Source organism: Equus caballus, chromosome 30 (genome assembly GCF_041296265.1).
Source record: "Equus caballus isolate H_3958 breed thoroughbred chromosome 30, TB-T2T, whole genome shotgun sequence".
NCBI lineage: Eukaryota > Metazoa > Chordata > Mammalia > Perissodactyla > Equidae > Equus > Equus caballus.
Window position 1 is genome coordinate 33,884,265 of NC_091713.1, and position 13,748 is coordinate 33,898,012.

Here is a 13,748-nt window from a genome sequence, read left to right on the forward strand (position 1 = left end):
AGAGGACTTCAACAGATATTTCTCCAAACAAGATTTACCAATAAGCACATGAAAAGGCTCTAAATCACTAATCATTAGGGAAATGCAAATCAAAATCATATACCACTTCACATTCATTAGGCTGGCTCTATAAAAACAAAACAAAAACAGAACATAAATGTTGGGGAGGATGTAGGGAAACTGGAACCCTGTGCCTTGCTGGTGGGAATGTAAAATGGTGCAACCACTATGGAAAACGTTATAGCCGTTCTTCAAAAAATTAAACATAGAATTACCATATTATTCAGGAATTTTACTTCTGGGTATATACTTAAAAGAAATGAATGCAGGGACTCAAACTGATATTTGTACAGCCATGCTCAGAGCAGCATTGTTCACAATAGCCAAAATGTGGAAGGAACCCAAGTATTCATCTACAGAAGATGGATAAACAAAATGTGGTGTGTACATACAATGGAATATTATTCACCCTTAAAAAGGAAGGAAATTCTGACATGTGCTACAACATGAATGACCCCTGAAAACATACTAAGTGAAATAAAGTGAGTCGCAGAAGAAGAGACATTGTCTGATTCCTCTTATAAGAGGTACATAGTCAAATTCATACAGAAAGTACAACGGTTGCTGCCAGGGACTTGGGGGAGGGAAAATAGGAAGTTACTGTTTAATGGGTGCAGAGTTTCAGCTGGAAGGATAAAAGCATTCTAGAGATGATGGCATTGGCTGCAGAACAATATGAATGTACTTAATGACACAGAACTGTACACTTAAAGATAGTTAAAATGATAAATTTTACAGTCTGTGTATTTTACCACATTAAAAAAAAAAGGGGAGAAAAAACATAGCTTACCAGTTCCTTAGCCAAGTAATCTGCCAGAGTATTTAGAAGCTTGTAATATACTTCAAACCACGGCAGGTAACTGAAGAAGAAAAAAATAACTTAAAAAATGTATATATATCACTTAGAATCAAGAAACAAGATGACAAAATAAACATTACACTTAAATTACTTCAAACAGCTTGATCCTAAAGGGCAGGAAAGAATGATATCCATGTTCTCTTTACTGTTACAGTGAAATTTTACATATTATCTATTATTAGTTTTCATCAAATAATCAGAATTCAAAGTTCTATTATAAAAGTTATTCATTATATACTTCTATTTTATGTCAGCAGAATTGAAAATTATTAATTCTATTGCATGGTATGAGTGCAACAAAAGCACTCATAGGATAAAAACTAACCCCTGTAATAAGATATAAAATAAAATAAAAACTAATTTTAAAAAGCTTTTAAAACAAAGAGACAATCATTTCTTTTTAAATATTACTAAATTGAATATATGATACCATAGAATTATGTCCTTAATCAATCAATTCTTCAGAAATTCATTTTTAGTAAGATGGTAAATTTCAAAATAAATACCAATACAAATAACAGAAAGTCTATTTTAGAAATTGTAAATATTGTCAATAGTTTTTAGATATCAAAAACAAATCTAATTTAAAATTCATTTTGATTCATTTTGTTTGATACAAACATAATTTTATGAAAGCAAAGTACCAAATCCAAAAATCAACTGTACAAAATATAATTTGTTCTCCTTATTAACAAATTGAGGTATTAGTATATTTAAAATCTATCCAAAGTTTTTAATTCTTTATTAAAATGTACGATTTTCATACAGAAGAATACTAAATCACAAAACACACCAGCGTAGTTAAGTATCAATTAACAGATACTCATTTTTCTTCAAAGAATTACTACAACAGGCTACTTTTTAAGAGAAAACAGTGAGATACTTTTACTACATAATTGTATACTGACAAGAGTAGGCATACATAAAACAGACTTAAAATAGAAAAATCAATGAATAGAGCTTAGAAAAACAGCATTATATCTGCATTTTTTTTCATATAGTGTCTGATTTATTAGTGACTATGAATGATGCTTTTTGAATCAGGAGTAACCCAAAGTCATCATAGAAGAACAGTTAGATAAACGATAGTATCTTCACTCAGCAGAATGTTATAGAATTCTTTAAAATGATAAGCAAAAATACTAAGTAATGGTATAAGAGATGCTATCTACCAACTTCTAGTTAAATCCAGCACATTGAATACACGCATTTATCTCTGTGGACTTTGGAAATACCACTAAAATGACAGTAAATCAATAAAAAGGGCATAAATTGATGAAGACAAGAAATAGAGAAAAAGGCAACAGAGAGCAACACAGGTGAATGGTTCTGTATGCAAGGAAAGCAAATGAAGACTGATAACTGATCCAGCAGAAGAGAGAACAGAAGGAAAAGGACTGGTACCCACAGATTTACCCACAAGCCCCTCACATACTGACTTGGGAATCTCACAAAGGAAAAAAACACCTCAAACGTCCCTCAATCTTGGAGGAAAACCCACAACTGCACAAACACTTTCTAATTCAGGTTACTGCCTCCATCTTAAATATAAATCAACAGTCCAACCCCCAGATACTTGAGGAAATACACACATCACTACAAACATAAATAGAGGAACCTCAAGTAAACCCAGACAATACAAACAGCAGATGAGAACTTCAGAAGATTGTTATTAATATCCTCGGGAGCTGAGTAAAGAACAGATGCTACTACAAAAAGAGATCTAAAAAAGAAGAAAGAAGGGAGTAAAGGATTTTTAGAGAACAAGAAAGAGCTCTTAGATATTCAAAACATAAAAGCTGAAAAAATTAAAATCCATAGAAAGGTCAGAAACTAAATCAAGAATATCTCGTAGGCACTAGCATACAGAGACAAACTGAGGGATAATGAGAGAGCAAATATTACAATATCAGGGCATAAATCTCGACAATCATGTAGCTGACTAACAGTAGTTCCAAAAAAAAAGAAAACAGGGAAACAAGGAATGAAAATTACTTTTTAAAAATTACTGGAAAAATTCCCAGAACTTTAGACATGAGACTCCACATTGAAAGTGCTACTAGGTGAAATGTAAAATAAATGAGCCAAAACAGAGTACCACAGTGAAATTCCAGAACAGGGGCTAGGAAAGCACCTAAGAATTTCCACAGAGATGAAACAAGTAACATTACAAAGGATTCAAATTCGTAATGTCACTGAGCCTCACAACAGAAATCCTAGCAAGCTACAGTGCTCGCAAAATGCAGAGGTTAAATCCTCTGCAACCTAGAATTCTTTGTCCAGAGAAGCTATTCATCAAGTGTGGGTTAATTTTTGTGTATGGTGTAAGATGGTAGTCTAGTTTCATTCTTTTGCATGTGGCCGTCCAGTTTTCCCAACACTATTTATTGAAGAGACTTTCTTTTCTCCATTGTATGTTCTTGGCTCCCCTGTCAAAATTAGCTGTCCATAGATGTGTGGGATTTATTTCTGGGCTCTCAATTCTGTTCCATCAATCTGTGTGTCTGTTTTTGTGCCAGTACCATGTTGTTTTGATTACTATAGCTTAGTAGTATATTTTGAAATCAGGGAGTGTGATACCTCCAGCTTTGTTCTTTCTTTCTCAGCATTCTTTTGGCTATTCGGGGTCTTTTGCTGTTCCATATAAATTTTAGGATTCTTTGTTGATAGGGATTGCATTGAATCTGTAGATTGCTTTAGGAAGTATGGACATTTGAACTATGTTAATTCTTCCAATCCAAGAGCATGGAATATCTTCCCATTTCTTTGTGTCTTCTTCAATTTCTTTCAACAATGTTTTATAGTTTTCAATGTACAGATCTTTCACCTCTTTGGTTAAGTTTATTCCTACATATTTTATTCTTTTTGGTGCAATTGTAAATGGGACTGTATTCTTAATTTATTTTCTGTTACTCTGTTGTTAGTGTACAGAAATGCAACTGATTTTGGTACATTGATTCTGTATCCCACAACTTGACTGTATTTATTTATTATTTCTAAAAGTTTTGTAGTGGATTCTTTAGGGTTTTCTACATATAATATCATTTCATCTGCAAATAGTGACAGCTTCATTTCTTCCTTTCTAATTTGGATGCCTTTTATTTCTTTTTCTTGTCTGATTGCTTTAAGACTTCCAATACTCGAAATGGATTAAAGACTTGAATGTAAGACCTGGAACCATTAAACTTCTAAAAGAAAACATAGGTAGTACACTCTTCGACATCAGTCTTAGCAGCATATTTTCAAGTACCACGTCTGAGTGGGCAAGGGAAATAATAGAAAAAAATAAGCAAATTGGACATCAAACTAAAAAGCCTCTGTACAGCAAAGGAAACCCTCAACAAAATGAAAAGACAACCTAACAACTGGGAGAAGATATCGGCAAACCATACATCTGTAATATCAAAAACACATAAAGAACTCATACATCTCAATAACAAAAAAACTAACAACTCTGGGCCCGGCCCGGTGGTGCAGTGGTAAAGTTTGCACATTTGGGGGCCAGCCCCGTGGCCGAGTGGTTAAGTTCGTGTGTTCTGTTGCATCAGCCCAGGGTTTCACTGGTTGGGATGCTGGGTGCGGACGTGGCACCACTTGTCAGGCCACGATGAGGCGGCATCCCACATGCCACAACTTAGAAGGACCTGCAACTAAGATATGCAACTGTGTACCAGGGGGATTTGAGGACATAAAGCAGAATAAAAAAAAAAAAAAAGATTGGGAACAGTTGTTAGCTCAGGTGCCAACCTTTAAAAAACAAGAAACAAAAAGTTCACACGTTCCACTTCGGCAGCCTGGGGTTCACTGGTTTGGATCCCAGGTACAGACATGGCACCGCTTGGCAAGCCATGCTGTGGTAGGCATGCCACATAGAAAGCAGAGGAAGATGGGCATGGATGTTAGCTCAAGGCCAGTCTTCCTCAGTGAAAAGAGGAGGATTGGAGGCAGATGTTAGCTCAGGGCTAATCTTCCTCAAAAAAAGAAAAACACTAACAACTCAATTAAAAAATGGGCTAAAGATCTGAACAGACGTTATTGCAAAGGAGATATACAAATGGCCAACAGGCACACAAAAAGATGTTGAACATCACTATCAGGGAAATGCAAATCAAAACTACAAGATTATCATCTCACTCCCATCAGAATGGCAATAATTAACAAAACTGGAAAAAAGTGTTGGGAGGATGTGGAGAGAAGGGAACCCTCATAAACTGCTGGTAGCAGTGCAAACTGGTGCAGCCACTACGGAAAACAGTATGGAGACTCCTCAAAAAATTAAAAACAGAAATACCATATGATCCAGCTATTCCACTACTGGGTATTTATCCAAAGAACATAAAAACATGAATGCATAAAGATATATGCACCCCTATTTTCATTGCAGCATTATTCACAATAGCCCAAGACTTGGAAATAACCTAGGTGCCCATCAAGGGACGAATGGATAAAGAAGATGTGGTATATATACACAATGGAGTATTACTCAGCCATAAAAAACAATGAAATCTGGACATTTGTGACAACATGGATGGACCTTGAGGGTATTATGCTGAGTGAAATAAGTCAGAAGGAGAAAGTCAAATACCATATAATCTCACGCATAAGTAGAAGATAAAAACAACGACAAACACATACACAGAAACAGAGATTGGACCGACCGGGGTTACCAGGGCAGAAGAGGGGAGGGAGAAGGGCGAAATGGGTGATTAGGCACATTTGTGTGGTGATGGATTGTAATTGGTCTTTGGGTGGTGAACATGTTGTAATCTACACAGAAATCGAAATATATAATGACATACACCTGAAATTTACATAATATTACAAACCACTGTTACTGCAATAAAAAAAGAATTTTAAAAAATCAAGTATGGGGATAGACTAAAAGCATTTTCTGTCCTGCTAGGACTCAAAAATTTACTATTCCTCAATTTACTATTATTCCACACTATTTTGGGGAAAGTACTAAAGGACGGCTTCAACAAAATGAGGGAGTGAAGCCAAAAGGAGGAATAAGTCTAAGAATAAATTGTGCAAAGGCCCTCAACGTAAGCAACCTAGACTGAAACAGACATGAAGATAACGGGAGGGAGATGTTGGCAGGGTGTTTACAAGCATGTTGACAACTTTGTGTGGGAGCCTGGAAAAATTCGGGTAGTATGTGACAAATCTTTGACAGCTTTTGGGAAATCTGAAAATCAGAAACTAATATTGGTAATCTCAATTTTCAAGTTTAAATTATTCAACTCTTTAAACTCTAGTACTTAGATGGCTATTCTGTTATATCTTTCACTTACAAAAAAAACCTTTAAAAATTATTAATACTGTTTTTAAATTATCAACTCAACATGATGTAAATTACTACATTATATTTTCTATACTCATTATAACTCAACGAAATAATTTTCTTAGGGAATGTCCTTCTACCAAGAGACACTACAGTTCCTTGGATAGAGGGCAATTTCTTTCATTTGTAGTCATTTCATGTTCACATTTCAACTAAAGAAATTGCTATTTCAAGAAAATTTCTATGTGTGGTATAGTTCCTATCTACATGTTCACATAAGATGAGATCTAATCTATTTCAAGGAACATGCTGGTCTGTTTCTATCCTGGTCTCAAGAATCTTTAGATACAGCAAAGTTTATTGATTTTAGTTGGTTGCACGTCTACCAATGTTAATTCATACATTGCCATTTTCACCTTACACAAATAATGTGAAACCTTATTGAAACTTAACTCTTCTTTCCTGGTTTGCTATAAAAATAAAAAATATAATAAATACCTAGCACAAATAAAAACTGTTAAATTTTGAAAAGAAACCTAAACATTAATCAATTATTTATTAATGCAATTTGTTTCATTTTCCAAAACAAATAAATAATCTATATAATTATTACTATTTTTTATAATCTCCAAGAATACTAACTTTTACTGAATTTCATCCTGGTACCAGGCTATGTTTGTTCTTGATACAGGGTGTGCTGGATTTTGTGCTCATGTTCATCCTCCTAGTATCAAATTCAACACTCAGCTCTATTATGGTTAAAGCACTGCAAGACACTTGATGTTTTACGACCTCCTCTAATATGACTTCAGCTATAAATCAGACTAACACTATTTTCTAAAAAAACAATTATATCAATGTTTACACTTATTGGATATTTCTCATAGTCATCTTGAAGGCCCCATCGTGCCTGGTTATTTCTATCTGGGCAGTATGACTTACTAGGTCATTCTATGCCCATCCAGAGAGAAAAGAGTAGAATCTAAGAATCAGAGACTACGTTAAAATAATTGGAAGTACAGCGAATAAAACTTCTTAAACACTAACTATATCTATGAAAATATGCTAGGTACTTTATATGTGTTATCTCATTTAATTCTTATAAAAATGCTATGATGTATATTTGACTAAACTAAGCTAAAGTAATTTATCCAGGGTCACAAAGTTACCAAATGGCAAACCTGGGATTAGAACTCTGATCAACCTGACTGAGCAATATATGCTCAGGGGTCCACCACAGACAGTCCATCAGAAAACGCAGGCATTTATTTCTATAATAGTCAGCCTTTGAATAAACATGTCCAATGATCAGACATTTTCAGGTGGCTAGATAAACTGTGACAAAATTCATTTTGGTTTAATCTTAATCAGTCTACTAATAATTTTTATCCACTAAAGCAAATTCTACCTTCCAAAATTTGTTTAACTAATGTTCAGAGCATTATCTTCATGCCTTTTAAATTATACTTTGTTCATGTGGGCAAATTTCTCAGCAGATAAAGATCTGTTTAAGTTGATTCTTTCATCTAACATATTGGTAATTCCTTCTAATTGCGATTTTAATACTGCTTCTATGTTCACCACTGTGGATAAAAATTTTGAAAAGGACATGGCCTGCACTATAGTACAAGACCCCTCCCAAAATAACATAAATCTACTTCTTAGCAATGTAAGTGTGATATTTTAACCAATAAGAAGACTCATAACTGCATTATTTACTGTCTAGCCAATATTTTCCTCTACATATAATTTGTTCATGATTGATAGCAGAACAGACTCTGAAATTTCTACAACAGCTCTGCCTGATACACCAGTAAGTACTATCACCATAAAGAACTGCAGTTACACACAATGTGCTCTTTGTGCACACGTACTGGTTCTTGGTGATAATTAGCCCCTTTTTAAGAGTGCATATTATTATGTTTTTTACTAAAAACATCACATATCAAAGTGGAACTACCCTGTAATCCAGTCGTGCTCCTAGAAATGTCAAGGAAGTAGGAACATTTACTGTTGCAAAAAAAACAGCAGCATCTGGAGCAGAGGGTGCAAACTGGCTACTTGCAGACCAACTCTAGCCTATGAGCATATTTTGTTCGGTCAATGCACCATTGTGGTTTAACTGAATAAGTTGCCAACTTCTAAATCTGACTAATTCAATTAAAAATCTAGATTTCTTGCTCCTCTTAAAAATCAAAAGAACTGGTACTACCGGTCACTTATTTTTCATTTTGCAACAAATACCTACAGCTGTGTAATGGCTTCTGTCTTCAGATGGGGCATATGCTATTTGGAGCACCATGCTCACCACAACTTCCTATTGTCACACACTTAACCTGCTTATCTCGTTTGAGTCCCCTACCTGTTGCGCAGGTAAGTAAATTCACAACCCCTGACATGGAACAACTACTTCACAGGAAGCCTGCTCACTTTTTTGTATGACAAGAAAATGGTCCAGGGTACACAAAGAAGTCAATAATTCAAAAGTTTTAACAAGATTCTATTGTAAACTTTAAAGACAAAATGTGTGGCAAAAACAACATATATACAATAAATCTTATAAATTACATAAGCTTACCTTGCCCACAAAAGAAATGTTATTCTCATGTTTTTATTTTTGTGGTTTCTTAGATAATTTTCAGATAATATATTTTCAAAGCAATTAATTTTTAACTAACGTATAAGCTCTTAAACTGGCTACCAATAAGTTAAAATCTTTTTTCACTAAATTTTACAGTCCCAAAGACAGTCAAAATCTGTTTTGTTACAACCAACCACAAAAATTCTAGAAAGTTTAAAACATGTATTTAACTTATTATAATGGCTAAATAAGATATTTTACTTGAATTACATAAAACTGAAATGTTATTTCTTTAACAAAGAATAACTGTGACTCTCATACTCTTGTAAACATATACAAATGTGAAACAAATATATTAGGACCAATTAGTTTAAAACAGAAGCAGGAGATTCTTCAAAGTTTACCTATAAAATTATTTCCTTAATTCTTTGTGAAGACATAAGGCAAAAAGGCAGATGTATACATAAAGTCATGAGTCCATTTGTGGCAGTAAGAAGACTTCCCCCACACTTGTGCTTCCACTATAGAGCTGATAAAACTTTTACATTCAAAAGTCAAAGGTTAAATAAAGGAAAGGAAATGTTTTTTGTCAAATAGTCAGGTAACCACTAATAGTCTAAGTGATCAGCAGGAACCTAACTTATAGTAATCAAATAAAACTAAGGAAACTGCCTTTCCGTAGAAAAACGTCTAATGTCTAGAGGCTGTTTTTCTGTCTGGAAAATTGACACAAAATGTGTAAAATTGAAACATTCTGCTTCTAAGAGATTTGCCCAAAGGAAGAGTGTGAAAGCTTCCAGTTTGGTATGAATTAAGGGGGGGGGGGGGGGAATGACTACAAAGGCCCTACACATCAATCTGTCTTCCTTATTAGTGAATTTCATTTTGAACCCTTGGAGACAATTTTATAGTTGTAAAATTATGTTAATCAAATTAGGAAAAAAGTTATTTTTGCATTTGTGCTAGCATTTGAAAGCAATTCTAAATACGAACAATGGCAAGATTTAAATTAGTAATATCTCAGGATATTTTTGAAATCTTGTGAAACTAGGATAGATGTGTCATACAAAGAGCTAAAGCATCTGGCAGTGGCTGAAAATTCAAAATTAAATAACTTTTATATTAAATAAACCTAAGTTCTAATATTTCTTCTAAAAAGTGAACAAAACAAACAGAAATCAAATATACTTAACTTTTAAATCTTCTAAGAGCATAAATCCAGGAGAAAAAGAACACATGGCTTTTATAGCATTGTGTGCAAATTCTCCAGCTTAGAACTCTAAGGTAAATCTAAATTACTTTCAAGTCTTATAAAAGCATCATCCAGGAATGGAGAAAAGTAGCTTTAAAGTATTATGTGCAAATTTTTGAGCTCAGAACTCTAAGGAATAGAGTAGTTTTTATTAATAAAGTATATAAATCACTCAGAGTGCTTGGCTTCTGGTAAACGAACACTAAACAAAGTTGCTGTTAATTTATTGTTTTTATTAGTATTATCATTGTTGCCTCTAACCTAAAAATCTCTGCTATTCAAGAAATCCAACAGAGTTATCTTTTGCTTTCCTAATGAAAATGTATTACCAATTTGTAGTTAATTTTACTGTATATTTAAAAATCTTAAACATCCTTAAATGTATTTCATTTTCGTTATGACTACTCTTTAAGGACGTAAAATATTTTAAACTGTTCAATATCAATAAAAACGAGACATATAAATATTATTCTTTTAAAATTAAGTCACTAAAACACAAATTCAAATGTTAGAAGATAACATAAATAAAAAGATTTTTGGTGCAGATATATTTACTTGATCATGATAGAAAAAAATTTCAAGTGTTTAACAGGATATCATAAAGACAAGAGAAATATTAATTTCAATATAAGAATTTTAAATCATTTGATACTAAGAATGACCCCTGAATAATCAATCCAGTATTATCTTATAACAGAATACTTAAAAATGTAGTATGTTTCAATATAAATGAACTAGTTTGCACAAAAGACAGCTTCAAGGACAAGGTATTAAAGTTTTTCATATTCTAAAGTCATAATATATTCCAGGTAAAGATATAAGTAACTAATTTTAAAAACGATAATCAGAAAAGAAATCATCTGTGTGGTAAATCTCAACTTTTAAAGAAAGAAATAAGTGAAATGACCAACTGTCAGATTCAGCACGTGCAAAAATTCCCAGCACTTATGGAGGATAACATGAAAAAGCCATAGCAGCTTTTCCAATTTATAAACTGCTTTATACACATTCATTCATTTTACAAATCGCAAATAAAGATTACAGTTACTTATTTAGTTTGCTATCCAACAGAAAGACTTGTAAATGTATCTTATGGAAGTAAGATCAAAATAAGATACCAAGATTTAAGTAACGGGTGTGTTGCATATATAAGCACCTTTATTGTCTTTTTTTAACTTCTCTGGATTTTTCAAATTTTCTATAGTAAAATATATTTTTTTATCAGAAAAACATGGTTAAAGATATATTTCTGTGTCTTTCTTATACAATTGTCATTTTTTTCAATAAATTTGAGCCGTAATTATTAAGGCTAAATTCAAAGAGCATTAGAATTTATGACTTAGAATTAAGGCTGAATTCTAAGACCAGGACAGTCCCACAAAACTGAATGCAAACATTACTCTACAGCTTTGATCAGCCACCAGTAAATACTCTGAAGACCAGCACAGGTGATCTCTCTCATAGAACCCCCAGATCAGTACAGTATGCTATCCAAAAAGACAAAAAACTGACCTTTAAATGAAGAGACCTGATTGCCCCAACCACTTCTATGAATAGTTCCTTAGATAAATCTACCTTCCTTCCCCACCGCCCTCAAAAAATTACTAGTCAGAGTCTAAGTCTTGATTTTATATTGAAACTAAACAAACTTCCTTCAACTACACTTTAAGGATACAATAAAATTAAATGAGTGTTGCTGGAAGAGAAAAATAATAGGAAATAAATTGTAGGTGTGGTAGTATTTCTCCTCCCACCTCACAAAGCATTTCCACAATGTTGAACATTTTGTGTTGAAAGTACAGCAAAACACTAATATCTTGCTTCAAGATGGTGATGGGAGGATCATCTCACAAGCAATACTTTTTCTCTTCCAAGGGTCATTCTTTCACAGTGATTCCAAATTTCAAGGGCACAGAATGCAACTGTCCCGGGCCATCTTAGTTCTGCTGTACCACAATGATCAGCTCACTGCCTTTGGAGTGTGTACGCTAAAACATCCCAGTGAGATGATTTCCTATCCTGCAAACACACTAGATATTTTACCTGACAAAAGACGATCTGGTTAAATTCTAATTTTTAATATGCTATTTATAGTTCTAACATCTCGGAATTTTAGAGCAAAGAAAAACTGATTGAAATGACTTTACTCATTGCAAAACATGGATGGATGCTGAAGTGTATAAAGTAAAAAAATTAGAGGTCTATCCTTCTAGACTTTTTGTAAGTATATGCAATCATATGTTAATATATAAATTTTTGTCACTATTAACTACTTAAAAATATACATTCTTAAAATACATTTGTACAAACATATAACTTCTTCACAAACAAAAGAACATACTACAAAATATTACTCTGAAATGTTTCATGATTTCACAATATATCATAACCATTTCTCCAAGTCAGAACCTATATGTGTGTATAATTTTTCCTAATAGCTAAATAATATTCTATGGTATTAGTCATTCATTATTAATGTATTTATTCAACAAGTATCTATTAAGAGTTCATTATGTGCCAGGCATTACTGTAGGCACTGGGAATACAATACATCAGTGAACAAAACAGACAACAGTCTGGCAGGGAGTGGGCCCAGAAAGGGGGGTTTGGGGAATGTACCATAATAAACCTATTCAATTCCTACTAAGGGACATTTATGTCCAATTTTTTTGCTATTATAAACCATATTATAATAAATAACTTTGTTCACACTTTACTGCTCACCATTGGGAATATTTCTGAGACTTAAATTCCTAAAACTGGAATTAATTGAATCAAGGCATACGAGATTTTAAAATTCTGATATTACTAAATTTCCCTTCAAACGTTTATGTGATTTTATAGTCCTACAAATAGCACATCAAGTGTCTGTTTCTCCTAATGCTTATTTTTCAAAAAAAATTTTAACTTCTGCCAATCTTAAATATGTTCATTTCTTTTAGCTTTAGTAAAGCCGCCGAGCATCATTCACAGGTGTACATGCTATACACATTTCCTCTATGAATGTTATTCAGACCTTTTAGTAATGTTTCTATTGGGTTATTTTTCTTTCTGTTATTAACTTGGTGCTTATTAAGTATTGTGGCTATTAACTCTCTGTTACAGTGGTTGTAAATATATTCCTACCTGTTTATTCTTGGTATTTTAAATTTTCTTATTATATTTGTCACAAACAAAAAGTTTTCATCATTATAGAGTCAAAGATTCCAATCTTTTTGGCTTCAGGACTCAAATGTTAGGCATATAAAAGCTCTCACAGCAACAGTAACTTTTAAAAATCATAATCTTTTCTTCTAATATATTTAGAGTTTTATCACTCCAAATGTAAAAGGAGCAATTTTTTTAGAAAAAAGATAAAATAACCAATAATACTTATTGTGAAACGTTTTCTTTACTGGCATACATGATGTTACCTCTGTTTTTTATTACATTTATATAATATAAGCATATTTTCTGCAGGTAAAACTCTTCCTAATTCAAAGAGTACTGTAACATTCAGGTGTTCTTCCACATATACAAGTTTGAGAACCACAGAAAAAAATAACTTGATTATTGTAACTGCTTTAGAATTTGTTTCCTACAAATTAACGACAACTGGCCAGGAGACACAGACACTATACTAATCTTTCAGTCATTTAACAAATAGCTATAGATTTTGTGTAAATATTTTAAAGTAATGATGGCTTTCCTAAATTTAAACAGAAATTTCTAA

General features: G+C 32.9%; 1 protein-coding gene across 11 annotated transcripts in view; it reads right to left on the minus strand.

The window, feature by feature from the left end:
• Window positions 1-13,748, minus strand: part of DENND1B (DENN domain containing 1B) — a 243,962-nt gene that overhangs the window by 118,866 nt on the left and 111,348 nt on the right. For all 11 annotated transcript variants that reach the window (XM_070255835.1, XM_070255834.1, XM_070255837.1 and 8 more), the window contains exon 6: window positions 851-920. In XM_070255835.1, the coding sequence (XP_070111936.1) occupies window positions 851-920 (70 nt within the window). The remainder of the gene's footprint in view (window positions 1-850; window positions 921-13,748) is intronic.